The sequence below is a fragment of the Vulpes vulpes genome, chromosome 13, assembly GCF_048418805.1.
Source record: "Vulpes vulpes isolate BD-2025 chromosome 13, VulVul3, whole genome shotgun sequence".
Taxonomy (NCBI): Eukaryota; Metazoa; Chordata; class Mammalia; order Carnivora; family Canidae; genus Vulpes; species Vulpes vulpes.
Window position 1 is genome coordinate 80,374,440 of NC_132792.1, and position 18,414 is coordinate 80,392,853.

Genomic DNA, 18,414 nt, shown 5'->3' on the forward strand with positions numbered 1-18,414 from the left:
GGGGAGTGTCCAGGAGTGGGCATTTGAAATCCAGGGCAGAGGATGCAGTAGATGGCAGTGAAAGGCTGGGCTTGAGTGTGGAGGTCCTGGACAGAGGAGGGATCCAGAGGAGAGGGGCAGTGGAGCTGGTTGGCAGGGTACAGGACCAGCATTACTGACACGGACATCACCAAGAATGGAAAGGCAGGTGCCCAAAAAGGTGGCAGCAATTCGGGAGAAGAGTTTTCAAGGAGTAGGGACTGAGGCAGGCGTGGGTGACTGAGGACTCTACAGGTGACTGCAAGGACGGGGTGCCTTGTCTGATGAGGTGTTAATTGAGCTACCCTCATTGTACAGCTAACGATAGCATCACCTGCAGTGGCAGGGCAAGGGCGGCCAGGCTAGCCTGGAAAACCCCCGAGGGCAGTGCACCTCTTTGGGTCATGTAGGGCAGGGAGGGGAGGAATTAGGCACTCCAACTCTTGCATACTCCCATAAGCATCCTGGAGTGGACTTCCCAAGGAGCAGGCCCCATGGACTGGGCACACAGTGTGGACCCAACTGGCCTCCAGCAGGGTGTCCTTCGGAGGCTCCTCCATGTGAAGTAGGTAGGTTCCTACTGTAGGAGTGTCCAAGGACCAGAGGAATACCTTACAAATGGTAGAATTTCTGTTCCCAGAGCAGCCACCAGGGAGATAATTCTGGAAAAAGGGGACCCTCCTGGTGTCTCTGACCTCCCTGCAGGGATGGCTGTGCTCTCGACATGCAGAGCAGAGAGAGACGTGCCCTGACTCTGGGCCCTGCCCTTCTGGCTCCTGCTCCTGGAATCCATCGGGCCCGACCACGCTTGAATGTCCACATTTGCAGGGGCTTTCAAACAGTTGTTTGTTGTGAGGCAGTGTGGAAAACATGACTACTTGTGACATTGGATGCATTCCTTAAACTCTCTGTGTCCTCCGATGTTCCCTGGAAGAACGCAAACACCTGGCAGGGTCCTGGGGTCTGCTGGCTGAGGAGGGACATTTTAATCCCACGGCCACCAAACCCGCTACCAGACGCCCACAAACACAGCTGAGGTGCAGACTCCAGAGGAGGGGCCAGCTGTGGACAGCTCTAAGTAAGGCTGGGGTTAGATGTGTTTATAGAGCAGTCTTTTTAAAAATATAAACTCTCTGTTGACATAGCTTTATGGGAAGTCTTTCTGCTAGAGCACTTTTGCTTGTTTTTATTTAACCTGATGACTATTTTAAATAGAAGCCAAAAGAAAAAAAAAAGCCCTCAGAGAATGTCCCCATCTGTCTGTCTGCGGTGGTGTTTTGATGTTCCTGGGAGAGGAAAATTGTTAAGAATCTTGGAAAGAGAAAACTTGAGAAAGTGGAGGATAATGTTGCTTTTCAGTTGCTGAGATCATTTTTTTAGGATCTGGGAGATGATGGTTGACTCTTAGAAGAAAATGCCTCATGATGATTGTGCAGTTGTGCTCTCCTTTGCCCCTCCATTAGCAACAACTAGGAAGAAAGATGGATGGTTAGATGGATGGATGGATGATAGGGCAAGCCAGTGAGTTTCCTCTTCTTTAGATGAGTAACCAAGAACATATATGCTCTGTTTTACAACACTTTTGGGTTATCATATTTAAATTTATCCCCCCTCCCCGACTCCCACACATACATTTCAGGAGTGCCTGCCCTCCAGTGGATTCCAAGTCCATAAAGGCACATCCTGAAAGTTGTCCTCACTCTGTCTTGGGGAGAAGGGAGGATTATAGCCCTATACTATAGAAGACTGCTGGAGTACAGAGTTGGGAGGTGCTTGGTGGTGGCTGAGCTGTGCCCCAGTCCTTCCCTACCCACCTCTGGTTCCCTGTTGGTGCAGGCCATCACTAACAGGCTGTTGGGTGATTAAGATATATTTCTCCCTATGGAATGAGATTTAGGACTCCAAATCTCATTGACAATTAGCCTTTTGTAGAAGAGATTGGGGTGTTACTAAGTAGGAAAGGTTGGCCCTTCCTGATGTTAGTGGATGGTCTGGTGGATCATGATAAGGCTTCAAAGCAGTGTTCACAACTCTGGCTGCATACTGGAATCACTTGGGGGGCTCAGACAAACACTGATGCACAGCCTCCCCCAAAGTTCAGCTGAATGGGGAGGGGCTTGGGGGCTGGCCTTCTTATAAGCCCCCACCTGACTGCTGCCCCACTGAGCCTAACAGCCATGACCACTGGTGAGGCATGTCTGTCTCCTTCCACCACCCCCCATGGCCACCTGCCTTGAGCTCCACTTGGATAGAATGTAGGGACATTGTAAAGAGCAGATACATTTAATAAAAATATTTTTCCCCATAAATTCTTGTTATTAGGTCAAATGAAGCACCAGTGAGGGTGAAAATAACTTGCTCTGGTCCTTTTCAGTGTTGTCAGGCACTCGAAGCTCCTAGGTTTTGTCTAAGATGCAAAGGGTCCTTACCAAGAGCCGTGCAGCCATGCAGATGTAAAGAGTGGGGTGCAAGTCTTCAGACTGGCATGACTTCTCTCACTCACGGTGTTTTCCTTCTCTTTCTCTTCATGTTTTTCCTTCATGCTGCCTTCCCTGTTCACTGTTCCCTCACCCCCCTTCTATCCCATTCCTTCATTTCTTCCTGCCCTTTGAACCCTCTCCCCTGCTGTCTTCACTCGTAGGAGGAAGCGCTCAATGGTGGACCACCCATGAAAGGCTTAACTGAAGAAGTGAGTTTAAGGGGAACTGTGGGATGGTTGCACGTGGGGGACTCATTTTATCAAAGATGAGATTTATTTTTAATTACACAAGTACTCCATGCGTACATTCTTACAGTACACAAGAATTCTAACATTAGCGATAAATTCTCCCTTAGTTGCTGCCTCATGGATTGGGGAGTTACCTTCATCTCGTTTTTTAATGTGTTTTATCAACATATACGTTACATAGGACTTATAGAAATACATTACTTCAAGATCATAAATCATAGTCAGTGAATATATTGTCCAATAACCTACATCTTTCACCTTGCTGTATGCCCTAGGGATTCTTCGAGCCTTGGGCACCCACTGTGTTCTGTTTAATGGTTTCACAGTGGTCCACAGCACAGAGGTCCCATAGTTTAATACTCACCTGCTGAGGAGGATTCAGGGAACGTCTAAATTTTCCCCTGGAAACGTAAGATACTTCAATGAGTGTTATTGAACATGCCTCCTCCTGCCCATATAAAAGTGTTTATTTAAGTAGATGCTGAGAAGTAGAATCAGTTTTAATAGCAATTGCCAAGCTGTTCTCTAAAATGTTTCGTCATTCACACCACCACTGGTGCATTGGGACCGATCATCTCTTGGGATCTTACTTTGCATTTTCTTGATGCCCGGGTGAAGGTGTGTCCTTTTTAATCTGATTACCAGTAATTTTTTTAATGAGTTAAAATTTTATTTTACTTTTAAAACAACTGGAAAAATGGAGGTAAACAGGCAACAAAGGGAGAAAGTTGCCATAATTCATAACAAAAACTAATGTCATTTCTGGGTAATATGTTTTCTTTCTATGCCTTTTACAAAGTTGAATGTCTCACAGGCGTGTAATTTCTAACTTCCTTGTAAATTTATTTAGTGTGATCTCCTAGAAATCGTTAGGTGGTTTTGGGCATCAAGTATAATTGTTTAAACCTGCCCGTTTTCTGCCAATCGCTGTTGGTTAAAGAGTGAAGTATAGTCAGAGCTAATATTTTGTTCATTCAAGACCTATTCTAGGCTCTAGGGATAAACTCAAGAACAGAATGGACCATAAGCCCTTCCAGCCACTCCCCCAGTCCTTCTTTGTAAGTGGAGAAAGTCAGAGGACAGACCAGGAAGGAAACAGGGTGTGTTATACAGCTGAGTGGGACAGGAGACGAGGTATTGCCAGGCTGTCCTGGGTGGCTTCCTGAGACTTTTGAGCAAAAACTTGAAGGCGAGAGAATGAGGCCACGTGGGAACCAGTGAGCAGGCAAAGGGAATGTCGAGGCCTGGCTCTGGTGTGGGAGTGTCCCCTGCTTCGAGGAACAGCTTGGGCCAGTCTGGCTGGAGCAAATGGAGCAAGGGGGGCGTGTCGTGGTTGAGCCAGACCTGTAGGGCTTTCACCTCCCCAGTGAGGTCTCTGGCCTTTCCCCTAGTAAGATGGGGTGATGCTAAAGTGTTTTGAGTAGAGGACAGGCATGATGTGATTGGTGAAATAGGATCACTCAGGATGCAGTGTGGAGAAGAGGTGATGGCAAAGAGCTGGCAGTGGAGAGTGCTCAGGAAAGAAAGCACAGAGACCAGGAGGCCATTCGGCTGGTCCAGGCAAGAGGCCATGGTGGCTCGAGCAGTGGGATCACCATGTGGGTGGTAAGAAGTGGTCAGGTTCTGGTTATACCTGAAAGGTACAAATAGGGGCGCCTGGGGGGCTCAACCGTGGAGTGTCTGCCTTTGGCCCAGGGTGTGATCCTGGAGACCCGGGATTGAGTCCCACGTCGGGCTCCCTGCATGGAGCCTGCTTCTCCCTCTGCCTCTCTCTCTGTGTCTTTCAGGAATAAATAAATACAATCTTAAAAAAAAAAAAAGGTACAAATCACATGTTTTTCTGATGAATGGATTTTAGCCTGAGTACATAGAGGCATAGACTTGGCAGAAATGAGATACGTAGGAGGCCCTGAAAGAGTAGCTTTGGGAAGCAAAGGTCAAGCGCTCAGTTTTGGAACGTGGAGGGTTCACGATAGTGTTAACGTCTCGGTGGAGATGCTGATCAAGCAGGTAGATGCGCAAAGGTGACGTTTAGAGGACAGGAGTGACCTGGAGACTCATGTGTGTCCATAGTGGCGTGTGGATGGCCTTGTTAGCCCAGGAATGAGGAGCTTGGTGAAGAGGGCCCAATATTGAGCCCTGCGAGGCTGAGGAGATGAGCAGGAGCCGACAAAGCACCAAAGTGTGTCCACGTTAACTCATTTGCTCCTCACTAAACTCTGTGAAGGTGCAGTTATTGTTGCCAGCTCACGAGGGGGCGGAAACTAAGGCACAGAGAGGTTGAATAAGCTGCCCAAGGGTAGCTTGCACACCACAGCAAGCATGTGGCCAATCTGCGGTCTGAACCAGGTGGTCTTACTCCAGGAGCCAGACATGTACCCTTTGTGCTGTTGGTAGTGTCTGTCAATTATTATAGGTTGGGGAGGTGGAGTCTTAGGGATAAAGTGGCTCGTCCAAGGTCGAAGAGTAAGTGATAGGGTGGGAATAGGAGCTCAAGATTCACTGCTTCAGGAACTCAAGCTCCTAATCACTACATTAAACTGCCTCTAGAACTGGGAGGTTTTTGTTGTTGTTGTTGTTGTTGTTGTTTTTTAAGATAGGAGCAAAAAGCCTTTTGTCCTCCCAAACCTCAGCGTTTGGGCAGCGTCTCCTGCCCCTCGCACACAAGGCTTTCCTGGAGCACCATGCAGAGGGACAGTGGGCTGCCAGCCAGGCTCTGCTCCCACCTCCCCTTCTTGTTTCTCCTCTCCTGCTCAGTGAGCCCGTGTGCCCAGTGTAAAGGAATCTGTTCCTGAAGTTGAGAAACCCAGTGTTGAGGCTGACAGGGTTCTGCTCCTGGCTGCCGTGTGCCTCAGCTCCACGAGGCCCTGAGGAAGCCATGTCCCCTTTCTGGGTCTTGCAAGAAAGCAGTGGCTTCCACTTGACCCTCACACTGCTCCCTGGGTTGTCTGGCCGCCTAGTTCATTCGGAAGTCCTGGATGGATAAGATGACTTTTTAAAGGATTCTTCGCTTTGTTTTTGTTTGTTTGTTTGTTTTTAATGATTTTTTTTTAATTTATTTATTCAGAGAGAGAGAGAGAGACTGAGAGGCAGAGACACAGGCAGAGGGAGAAACGGGCTCCATGCAGGGAGCCTGACGCAGGACTCGATCCTGGGTCTCCAGGATCAGACCACGGGCTGCAGGCGGCACTAAACCACTGCGCCACCGGGGGTGCCCCGGATTCTTCACTTTGAAATAAATTCAGATGTAAATACAAATGGCAATAATAGTACAAAGAATTCCTGCATATCCTTTACCCAGAGTATCCAGTTTAATAGTTGGATATTTTACCACCTTTGTTTTCCAGCTCTCCCTTCTTTTAGAATGCTAGAGAGAAAGATTCTATCAAGAGATGTTTTGATGTGAGAGTAAAGTTGCAGACTCCCCTTTATTCCTAAATATTTCAGTGTGTATTTTCTAAGAACCAGGACATTCTCTTACGTAGTCACAGTATAGGAAATAAACATTGAAACAATATTATTTAATCTATGGACTTGATATGTCACCAGTTTTTCCAATAATAACCTTTATACCAAAAAAAAAAAAGCTATGTTCCTCAAGAGTTAAACATAGAATTACCACATGATCCAGCAATTCTACTTCTAGATATACATCCCAAATAATTTTAGCAAGTACGTAAACAGATATTTCTACACCCATATTCGTAGCAGCATTATTCACAATAGCCAAAAGGAGGAAACAACCCAAGTGTCCATCAGTAGACAACTAGAAAAATCAAATGTGGTCTGTCCATACATGAAATAGTATTGAGGCTTAAGAAAAAAAAGAAATCCTATGACATGCGCACCGTGGATGGATCTTAAGGACTTTATGCTCAGTGAAATTGACCAGATACAAAAGGATGGATAATGTGTGATTCCACTTCCATGAGACACTTAGACTAGTGAAGTTCACATAGAGTGAAAGCAGGATAGAGAAGTGGGTAGTAGGGTCGGGGAGGACGGGGCCGAGGGGTTAGTGTTTGATAGAGACAGAGTTTCAGTTTGGGAATTATAAAAAAGTCCTGGAGACGGATGTTAGTGGCAGCTACACAATAATGTGAATGGACCTAATGCCGCTGAAATATACTCTTAAAAGTGAGTAGAATGGTACATTCTATGTTCTGTGTATTTTACTATAATAAAAGAAATTATGGTTCACTGTCTAATCCAAGATCACACATTACATTTAGTATCCAACACTTTTATTGGCTCTTTGAGTTAAAAGCTATTTATGCCTTTACTCATTCTGCCGCTTTTTGGCTGTGCAACCCCGGGGAAGTTATCAGCAAGCCATGCCTCCATATTTGCAAAGTGGGCATAATAAATGTGCGTAGGTCTCTATGAAGAGTAAGTGTTAATATATGTAATATGCTAGGTGTGAATAAAGTCTTTATATATATATTCTGACAAATTCATTCTTGTTATACATGCTGCAAGTAGCCTCTCACTTGGCTTTAATTTTGTTCACGATTTCTTTTGTCATGCAGAAGCGTTAGATTTCAGTGTAGTTTAAAGCACATACCTTGGCATTTAATCAGCTTGGAATGTGCCATTGACGGATAGTGTGGGGCAGACATCAAGGTTAATTTTTCCTCACTTTCCTCTGGTTCTCTCAGCCCCAGTGTTTATTGATGATCTTCCCTTTCCCCTGATTTGAAACACTGTTCTTATCATTATATAATCTATAACCTCAGTTCCCCACTGCACATCTCTTTATGGATGCAGTTTTGTCAATTATATCTTTGTCTCATCCTGCACTGAGTCAACTTGCTGGCTGGGCTCTAGCCTGGTCATATCAGGATATCAGGAAGTGCAACCCCTGGGTGGGGGTGGGGGGTTCATACCATTGAAAAGTGGGGTGGTTTATCTTTAGCAGCCCAGCCTCCCCACTCTGTGTTTTTCCTCCCTCAGTGCTTAGTGGATTCCTCTGTCTTTCTCCAGGTCTGCTCCCAAACTATTTTCCCTCCTGGGATGCAAATGACAGAACTGATTTTAATATATATATTTTTTTACATTGTGAAATTATTTATCTTTTAAAGATTTTTTATTTTATTTTAAGTAATCTCTACATCCAACATGGGGCTTGAACTTACAACCCCGAGATCAAGAGCCACCTGCTTCACCAACTGAGCCAGCCAGGGGACCCTACTGTGAAATAATTTATATGTGTTGATAAGAGCAAAAGATAGAATAAGCACCTGTTCTGAGTATAGAACAAACATCTGTACTCCCCTGTTTATGAAATCTTAACCCTGTGCCATCTGTGTTTCAGGTTTTTTAAAATAAGAAATAAATTGTAGCAGCCATGGTGGAGGCCTCACACCGCTCTCATGAATTCGATGTTTGTCGTTTCCATATATACAAATTTCCCCCTCTGCCTGCCTCTTTGTTCCATGGTGTCCAGTGACCTTGTCAGGAGAACACCACCTCCTCCCCCACAGGACCTGCTCCTAGCTATAAACCAGTTTACCTCGAAGGAGAAACTCTCTAGCCTTGGACTCAGCCCTGGAGGGTGGGACAGATGAGAGCGTTCTCCAGGTGGGGGCCCTTCTCTCCATTCTGGAATCACCTCATACAGTTAAGGGCAGGTTCAGGGAAGGTCTGTGTCTGGAGATTTTTCTAGGTGGTGGCTCAGAAAAGGTGAAAGGGAGGCAGGAGGTGAGGGCTGAGGCCTAAAAGCAATCCCAGCCGAGGTGGGGAGGAACTTTGGAATGGGGGAAGGGAGTCCCAAGGGGCTTTAGGGTGGAGGAAGGAGCCCTCCTCCTCCCCGAGGTGATGGGCACCAGGCAGCCAGCAGCAGGCCAGAGAAGTTCCCTGGGATTGCTGCTTGTCAGGGGTTGGAGGTGGGAGCCTAGGAAGCCCAGTGGGAAGTGCTTTGTGTGACAAGTGCAGAGATTCCTGCTTACTTCCTGCCCTGGTGGTCAGGAAAGCCTTGCACAGCTACACCACAGTCCCTTCTCCAGTGACAGTGTCCAGCCCTGACCAGGTCTCTGGGAGGGTCTCTGCAGAGTCCCGGTCTCGCTTGCTCTCCACTCCCATGGACCCCTCTGCTGGCTGCGTCTGTGCCGTGCTCTCAGATCCATGCCTTCATTTCCGTGTCTGCCTCCACTGGCCGTGGAAACCTGGATGCTGGACTCTAGCCTCCTGACCTGCTCCCCACCCCAACCCCGCCGGGCGAGGAAGCCTTCCCCAACACAGCTCTCATGACGCCCTCCCCTGGCAAGGTCACCCCCTTCTTCTGACCCTGTCTACAGGAAAAGTCTCTGAGTGCCCGGGCCAGAGAGTTGTGTTTGCTGCAATCTGCCTGTGAGCTGGCGGGGTTCTGTTGCCTGTGTCCACACCCAAGCTCCTACTTTTCTGGGAAACCCCGCTTGGCCATTGAATTCCCTGCACCCACTCCCCAACCCCTTACCAAGGGCACACTCCTCCTCCTCTCAGCCTTGCCTTCCATCTGGCATCACTGTCTTTGGACACCTCACCTCTCCCAGGAAGGGAGGTGCTTGTTGCAGCTCCCGTACCAAAAGCTCCAGGAAATGGCTCCTGGCTGGCAGATACTGAGTGGAGGTGACTTTGACAAAGCAGAACCATCTCACAGGAGCTTGGATCTGCTCTCGGAAAGCCTAACGAGGGGGCAAGGTTCCAGCTGGCGGTGCGTGCGACCTCAGCCTTCTCTCTGCTTGCTTGTGGAGAGGAGCCATTGAGGCTTCCTGCCCTGCCTTGCTGCCCCCCTTGCTATGCCCATCCACGAGCCTCTGTTCTGTGAGGTGTCACATGGGTGCTCTGCAGCTGGGGATAAAATGCTTGGGACACGCAGAAGGGGGGGAAGCCTTTCTCTGCAGGGCTCTGCTAGGATGGGATGGAGGGTGCATGATCCCAGCCAGTAGTCGCTGTGTGCCTTGGCCATCCCCGACCCTGTGAGCCAGGCCTCAGCAAGGAAAGGAGAAACCACTGCAAGGATATAAAAGCAGAGGGGTTGTTTTTATAGTAGTTTAATAGCCAGTTGTCGTGTCTCCTTATTCTTCTCCAATCTGTGGACACTTCCTAGGTCTGCTCTTCCATGACCTTGGCCTGAGGAATGCTGGTTACTTATTTTATAGAAAGTTTATGTATTTGGGTTGCTCCTGATTAAATTGAGGTTGTGCATTTTTGGCAGGAACACCCCAGAAGCGACGTGCCCTTTTCAGCATGTCATCCCGGGGAGTCCATAAGGTTGATATGTTTCGCGATGACCAGTGTTCTTCCCCATGTCTCGGTTAAGGCGGCATCTGATGGATTTGTCACCTGCCTTCATATGATCAATTAATGTATTTATTATAATTATTAATACAATTCATAAATATCTTGGGGGGAGATGCTTTGAGATGGCAAATATCCAGACAGAGGGCATTTAATCCAGGCAGTTGGTTACCCAAATGATAAAGGTGCTGAGAAGCAAAATAAGCCAGAGACCAGCAAGCACAGAAGGCCAATCCCACCACCAGGCCACCACCCAAAGGAAGGGATCGTGTTGCCAGAGCCCGGGGGTCAGGGTCATGCATGAGAAGGCCTATCTAGTGAGGTCTGGAGCCGTGAAGGAGACCCAGTCATGGTCGGTAGTGCCACCTGAGGTGTAGAGAAAGAGGAGAACCGCCTTGGCTCTTCCCTTCTTCCTGGCTCCCAGTGGCGCAGCAGGAAGCCAGCTGACATAGGAGCCAGGAATTGCAGTCTGCAGGGCTCAGCTCCTCCGCAGCTCCCAACAGGAATGGGCCAGACGTGGCTGCGAGGGCACACTTGCCTGGGACCGCTGCCCCTGCCGTTTCCCTTAGGCTGTGCCATCCAATACGACAGCCACTACTCATGTGTCTCAAGCGCTTGAAATGTGGCTGGTCCAATCTGACACGTGGTCAAAGTAGATTTTAAAAACCTGATATGGAAAGAAGAATATAAAAGATCTCATTAATGTTTTAGGGGTGCCTGGGTGGCTCAGTCGGTTAAGCATCCAGCTCTTGATTTTGGCTCTGGTCATGATCCCAGGGTTATGGCATGGAGCCCTGTGTGGGTCTCCACACTCAGCAGGGAATCTGCTTAAGATTCTGTATCTCCCTCCGCCCCTCTCCAACCCCTCACCACTCTCTGTGTCTCTCAAATAAATAAATAAATAAATCTTTTAAAAAATAATGCTTTATATTGATTACCTATTGAAGTGATCATATTTTGGATATACTGAGATAAATAAAATATCTTATTAAATTTAAGTGAACCTTTTCCTTTTTAAAACCTGGCTGCTAGAGCATTTAAAAATACACCTGTGGCTCCTGTTTGTGGCTCCCATACTGTTTCATTCAGAGGGCACTGCCCGAGAGTATACCTGCACCGGCCTGTGTCAGCAGTGCTATAACATATGTCATGCCCTTGACCCAGAGTCAGGAGAGCGTGACCAGCTAAGGTTGTACAACACCATGAATGCACTGGCCTCAAGCCATCCACACTCACTCTCAGTTTTGATCAAATAGCGTCAGAGATATTGGGCACCTCTGTTCTTCATGTATCACCCTGGACGTAGGTCAAGGTCAGTGTTCAACATTAGCCAAAGGGGCTAGCTAACGTTTAACACAATAATAAAAACACCGCCATGGGGATCCCTGGGTGGTGCAGCGGTTTGGCGCCTGCCTTTGGCCCAGGGCGCGATCCTGGAGACCCGGGATCGAATCCCACGTCAGGCTCCCGGTGCATGGAGCCTGCTTCTCCCTCTGCCTGTGTCTCTGCCTCTCTCTCTCTCTCTCTGTGACTATCATAAATAAATAAAAATTAAAAAAAAAACACCACCATGTAGCTAGATGGGACCTTACAGAGGAAAAGCTGTACTGTTGCTACTACTTCCTATCTCTGCAGTGTTTTTTAAAGATTTTATTTATTCGGAGAGAGACGCAGAGACACAGGTAGAGGGAGAATCAGGTTCCCTGTGAGGAGGATCACACCCTGAGCCAAAGGCAGATGCAGAGCCACCCAGGTGCTCTTCTACAGTGTTTTTATAAGTTTATAGAAGTCCTTCACTTCTACCTTGTGGTCACTCAGTCTTACTGGCCCCATTTTGTAGTTGACCAAGTGAAGCCTGGGAAATCCATGCACCCTCAAACTTCCAGTTCCTCACTAGGGAAACTTGTCAAAACGCAGAAGCTCCACATCTGATTCAGAGGGTGGAGCCCAGGGACGCCTGTGCAGCAGATTTAGGGGGAATCTCATGCAAGTGGTCATCAGACCATACTTTGCAGTACCCTGGATCCCTGAGCTCTTGGGGAGTGAGTGCTGGAACTGGGCGGGAGCCAGGCTTCTGATGGCCAGTCTGGGACTCTTCCCTGGTGCCACGATGTCCTGTCAGTCTGCAGAGCCATTGTTTCCTGGAGCTGGGTATATGGGAAAATGCACATGAATATGCCTCGGTTCCAAGTCTAGTCTGGACACTGTGGAGGGCAAGTGTGGCCAAAGCCAGGTCAGGCCATTAGATGCAGTACTGCTTGTTCCAAACACAGTCACCCTATGTCGTGTGTAGTTGGCTCTGGAATGGAGCTGGGTCTTGATCACTCTGGTGGGCTTATATGAAGGGAAGTAACTTTGCCTTCCCCAAGTATACACCAAAGGGGTCACCTCAAGGTGGAATTTGGAGAAGATTTTAAAAGTGGACCAAAGTGGACCTGCTGGTAGGGAATGGTTTGCCTTTGACAGTGGTCAAGTAGGATTTTATCTTGGCTCTACTGCAGAAGGGGAGGGCTGTATCTGGAAGGCCCTGACAGGATGAGGATGAGCCTATGTGTCCAGCCATCACTGACCACTCCTTTCTCTCCTGCAGTGGACAGCAGACTGCAGTGAGCAGCTGGACGGCAGCTGTTCCTTCTCCCGAGGGCGAGCGCCCCCACAGCAGGTAGGGAACCAGCTCTGTCCTCTTTCTGGGGTTGTCCCATGTCTTGTCTATTTGGGTTCCTGGGCTGGCTCATGATGGCTGACCTGAGCAGCGGTGATGTGGAGAGATAGGAAATAGGAGAGGAGAGGGTGCAATCTACTCTCTGGAAAGTTCTCTCCAAACTCCCAGCCCATAGTGAAGCACCCCCTCCTCAAAACACATAGATTCATGAGATTTTTTTTTTCATCATTTGATGGTTTTTGCATCAACATCTGCAAATAACTGCTTGTCCATTAAGGGGACAGTGGACAAATGATACGTGGAGTAGTATACGATAGTGGCATGATTGAACTTGGAGGTTCATACTCAGTGTTGGTGATGGATCCCACGAACAGTGGGAGTCCTAGGATTGGGTGCAGGCGGGGCACTGGAGATCACTTCTGCTCCAGGTTTGCAGAAGACCCAGAGGGGCAGAATGTGGGGGTGAGGCGTCAGCGCCCTGTCCATCCCGCCGACCCTCAACAGCCATCTAGGAAAATAGATGGCTTCCTAGACCTGGTGGGAGCCCACTGCTCCTCTCAGCCTGCTGCTTGCCTGTAAGATCCCAAGGGGGCACCCGCACAGGTGCAGGGCATGTGGCTGGGAGGGAAGAGGCAGCTGCTCTGGTGACCCTCAGGCCCCCATACACCCTCAAGGCGTCCAGCTGTTTTTGCTGATACCTTATTCCTGCCTGTGGGAGACCAGGGATTGGAGGCTAAAAAAAAAACATCCATCCCTAACCGTCAGCCCACTGTGCCTGAGCCTTTATGGGCTTCCAATTTCAGAGCAGCTGCATTCACATATTACCCTGAGCCCACTTTCTTGTGTCTGACTTCAGTCCCATGGAACCAGTTACATCAACTCATGTCTATTCTGTCCTAAGTGAAGATGGTCAGTGGCCTCAGTTCTAGGTCTTTCTGAGGCTGCAGGGCTTTGTACACCATGGTGTGGGGGGATAGCTGCTCTCTCACACTACAAGATGTTTGTGTGTGTTTCGTTGTTTCTTGGGTAGGAGGGCATAACAAGAACCCTGGGGTGGGGTTGTGGCAGGAGAGGAGGCAGGAGACCCAGGTTCTCCTATTTGCTCTGCCACAAACTTGGTAGAAATTCTTTTTGCCTCAGCTTTCTCCTATGAAAATCAGGAAACTTGATGGTTTCTCCATGCTGCTTTGTAACTGAAGTCCATGGAGGTGTAATGACCTGACCCAGCTGCGCCTTGAACCCTGATCTCTCACCTGCCCCTCCCCCATTGGGCCATTTATCTTGCTTTACTGTAGGAACCTACCTACCTACTCTAGGTAGGTGTCCTTCCATGGAGGGCTTCTGTCCCTACCATTAGACTGCCACTGCAGTCTAATGCACTGTCAGGGACCCTGTGTTATCTCCCTGAGTACCTCCAGCCATGGCTTGTAATTGTCTGCCAATTACCCTGGATTTCCAACTTTAACTCTCAGTGGCAAAAGTGGTATTTTGGATCTGGGGACTCAAGAACCAGACAGAGGGTTCCAGGGAAGGGTTGAAATTCTTGGGTAGGGGACATAAGTGGCTGATAAATGAGACCAAAAAACTATCAGTAGGTGTCTGGTTCTGGAATTTTCCAGAATCTTCCTTTTTTTCTCTCCCCTTTATTAACTTTTCTCGGCCCCCTCTTCCCACCCATTCCCTCTGATCTCATTCTCCTGTCACTCCCAACAGGATTCCTGGGGGCTAAGAACAACTTGTGCTCCCACCTGCCCCTCATCTGCCTCCCTCACCCCAAGCCGTCCATGCTGTCCTTTCATGGCCAGGTTCATGCCCCTGGAGGATGGTGGGTGGGGAGTTGGCCAGACCATAGGCTGACGGAACAGGGCTGGGGACCTGTGGTATGGAGCCCCAACTGACCCCCAATCCCTACTTCAGGAGGCAGCTGAGGTTAGACAAGATGAATGTAACTGAATTTAAGGAAGAAATCATAAAAAGCTCATATTTGATCCTTTCTTGGCACGTGGAACTGAGACATAGATTCATTATGGGGGAAGAGCCCCAGGAAGGTGGAGATGGGGTCTGGATAATATAAACCTGCCTCGGGGCTCCTGGGTGGCTCAGTCAGTTGAGCACCAACTCTTGATTTTGGTTCAGGTCATGATCTCAGGGTCCGCACTGAGCATGGAGCCTGCTTGGGATTCTCTTTCTCCCTCTCCCTCTGCCCCTTTCTCCCCACTTACTCTTGTTTCCCCCCCTCTTAAAAAATAATTGAAATTAAAATTAAAGATAAACATATAAACCTGCCTCTCTTCCCTGATGTGCCCAGGGGACAAGGCCTTTTGGGGAGGGGTGTCCTGCAAATCACAAGGCCTTAGACATGCCCACTGTCCTCATGTGGAGTCCATCTGATCAGCTCAGAGGAAGGAAGGGAGAGACATCTGTTTATAAGAAGCAGAAGAGCAACCCCGGCACCCAGTGACAACCATGGTCTCAGCCTCCTGTGCCTGCTGCCTTGGGGGTAGCAGCCCCCAAGAGCCCACGGTGTCCACGAGCAGAGATACACTGTAGTAGAAGGCAGGGCCTAATTTTTTGACATTAGTGATTCAGTTAATTGGGGTACAAACAGGAGAGTGGTGTAAACAACATGAGAATTTCTTTCTCTCTCACCACCAGCCTGGGTGGCTGTGCAGGGTTGGCATGACTGCCCAGCAGTGTTGGGATCATTTGCTTCCTTCTCATTGCTCTGCCCCCTCTGGAGTGCTGCTTTTATCCCCGTGGCCCACGCTGGCTCAGGTCCCTGTCCCTGCTCCTGCCAGTGGGAACCCCGCCCTGAGCCCAGGGAGCGCTGGACTTTCCCTCATGAGGTAGCTGTCTTCTGGTGCCCTCTGGTGGAGGGATCAAAGCTGGTCAGCATCCCGTAGATGACTGCGCGACAAGGAAAGCCCTTACCCACACTGTCCTAAGTAGCTCCCAGATGGAGGGGGGACCAGGGAGCTGTGAAGAGTGCATTTGCTGGGTACGTGGGTACATCCTTCAAGGCTTCCTTCATCCTGGTCCACCAGGTGTAGGCCCTGGCGCTTAGGAACATGACCAGCCTTGTGAGCCCACCCACTGTTCTTGTTGCACTCTCCTATTCGGGCTGACACTCCCACACAAATTCATGTTGCAGTCAAGCTCTATTCCACTTACATTTGACTATCCCCTCAACCAACTGGTCAACTTCAAGATGAGTGCTAGGGGGGCTGCCTCTGTATCCCTGACCACCCCCAATCTAGAGCTTTGCACACAATAGTCACCCAGTTAAGTAAAACTCTTGAGACTGCACTGCGTTGGCTGAGGTCCAGTCCACATAATTAGTCCCTGGTGGGCCCTATTCCTCTGGCCACCAATTCTGCTGAGTGAGCTTTTTGAGGCTATGGGATGGTGGAACAGCTCTACTACCCCACATTCACCCAGTGGGGGAGGATTTCAGGGAGAACTAAAGGTAGAATGGAACTGGAGGGGCTGGCTGAGCTGGCATTCCCCCTTAGCCACGTGAGCCCAGGAAAGGGGGGCCAGCAGGAGGATACTGAGGTTCTGCATTCTGCCCTGGGAGTTCTGTGTGGCCAGTCACAAACCATGCTTTGAATGAGTAGTCCAGGTCCAGGCACCATTTGGACATCAGCCACACACTGGGATTATTTATTTTGTTATTTCAACTAATACAGGGAGAGGGAGAAGGGGATAACCTTTGCTTTCTCTGAGTCCTTTCAGAGGCACAGAGTGAGGATAACTGCGGGCAGGCTGAGTCCCATGAGATGGGAGGAAGGAGCTCGGAGGAAAATGGGCTCTCCACCTGCCCACAGTTGGGATTCAGCCGTATTGGGGACTCTCTGGCATCCTGGCAGCCTCTTTCTAAAAGAGCTCATCCATCACCTAGTCACTTAGGTAGGAAGTTGCAGTAGTTCCCAGCTTTTCACAGTAGTAGGGGAATCATTGTGGAGATGATTTACAGGAAAGTAGCTAATAGGGGAGACTGCAATCTGGTGCATTTAGAACATGTCTCAAGGTGCCAGCATGGGATTTAGCATTTGGGGAAGAGAGCCAAAGGCATATGAAAGATTGTATGAGGTCAGGAGCTAACAGCTCTTCTCTGTCTGCACAGAAGTGCCAAGCAAAAATATTAATGTGCACAACAGCAGTGGAGCCTCTGAGCAGTGGCTCAGCAGTTGAGCTTCTGCCTTTGGCCCAGGGTGTGATCCTGGGGTCCTGGGATTGAGTCCTGCATTGGGCTCCCTGCAGGGAGCCTGCTTCTCCCTCTGCCTGTGTCTCTGCCTCTCTCTGTGTCTCTCATGAATAAATACATAAAATCTTTTTTTAAAAACTCATTAGTACAAATGATATCTTAGTAGAAATACCTAGATTTTTACTTAACCTCTGTGGATATTTAAGAAATGTCATGTTCATGGCGCTGCTCTCTATTTATTGAGTATTTCCTGTAAGTGTGGCAGACACAGATGAACTGGAGTCTTTGGGCTCACTACCTGTTTTTAGAGTAGAGGCTAGTTAACATAGAACAGGCTAAAGGCACCCAGGTAAGTCCCCCAAAGAGACCTCCTGACCACAGATACTACAATCATTCCAAAGAGTGGTTCTGTTCATCTCTGTGGGTAGAGAGATGCTTTGCAGGACAAGAGAGCTGATCTGTGCCCTCAGAAATAGTCAGGATGCTTGACCAGATGGAGGGGAAGAGAGGAGAAATGGTGTTCACAAGGCTTGAACTGAAGTTGGGTATAATATTGGGGTGTTAGGGCAGCAGATGAGAGCACACCTGGAGTGGGTGGTTTGCATTGGGGGTTATAGGTGGGAATGAGGATGGTAGATACAGAGGTATCTGTGCACCCTGGTGAGATGCTGGAACTGCTGTCCATCCCCACCCCTGCTGGTGTACCTTGTGTACCTTCTATTGTCTCTGGTTCCATCCAGGTAAAGCCTGTCCCCTGGCATCAATTAGGATTGCCCAGGTAATGCCACAGCAACAAAGAGCCTTGAACCTTGGTAACTTTAAACAACCCATTCAGGATCCAGCTTGATGGGAAGCAGTTGCCATTCTCACTAGTCACCACGACAGAGGGAAAAGGACCCCTGAAGGATCTTGCATGGGCAAGTCACCACTCCAATCCAGATATGATACACATCACTTCCCCTCTTCGCTTGTTGCCCAGAACTCACATGGTCCCACCCAACCACAAGCGGTGGTCACATGGTCCCACCCAACCACAAGCACACTAAAAAATATAATCCCACTATGTACCTGGAATTCAGGAGACCAGAACTATTTGGTGACTGGCTAGAATAACTATTACATGTGCCACCTCTAGGAGAAGCCCCCCAGAAACTGGAGCTGACCTCTTTCTCCCACATCAGATCTGGAGCTAAGCAGGTATCCTGTGAACCCTAAAACATCATGGGCTCTCAGAATGACAAGGATCTCAGTGGTCACCCCATCCAACCCCCCCACCCTGCAGTGCAGGAGCCTCTGCACGTGGCTGTGGAGCTGCTGGCCATTTCCAGTAATGGGAAGCTCACTGCTTTAAAAGGCATCTCAGAACATTGTTAGGCAGCTCCATTGATTAGAACATCTTTCTTTGATTTGGCCCCAAACCACCTTGTCCTAACTCCAGTTGATGGTGTTCGTTTTATTCCCTTTGTTCATGACTGTTGGGTCCCTCTCACAGCAGGGCAGCACGGCCGATCTGCATTTTAA

At 48.8% G+C, this 18,414-nt stretch overlaps 1 protein-coding gene across 12 annotated transcripts in view; it reads left to right on the top strand.

The window, feature by feature from the left end:
- CTIF (cap binding complex dependent translation initiation factor) overlaps positions 1-18,414 on the top strand; it is a 284,906-nt gene that overhangs the window by 75,399 nt on the left and 191,093 nt on the right. For 6 of the 12 annotated variants that reach the window (XM_072734794.1, XM_072734796.1, XM_026006035.2 and 3 more), the window contains exons 3-4: positions 2,660-2,707; positions 12,615-12,686. The exons of 3 other annotated variants lie outside the window; for them this stretch is intronic. In XM_072734794.1, coding sequence (XP_072590895.1) covers positions 2,660-2,707; positions 12,615-12,686 — 120 coding nt within the window. The remainder of the gene's footprint in view (positions 1-2,659; positions 2,708-12,614; positions 12,687-18,414) is intronic. 3 more of the 12 variants (XM_072734798.1, XM_072734799.1, XM_072734800.1) reach the window with 2 other exon arrangements.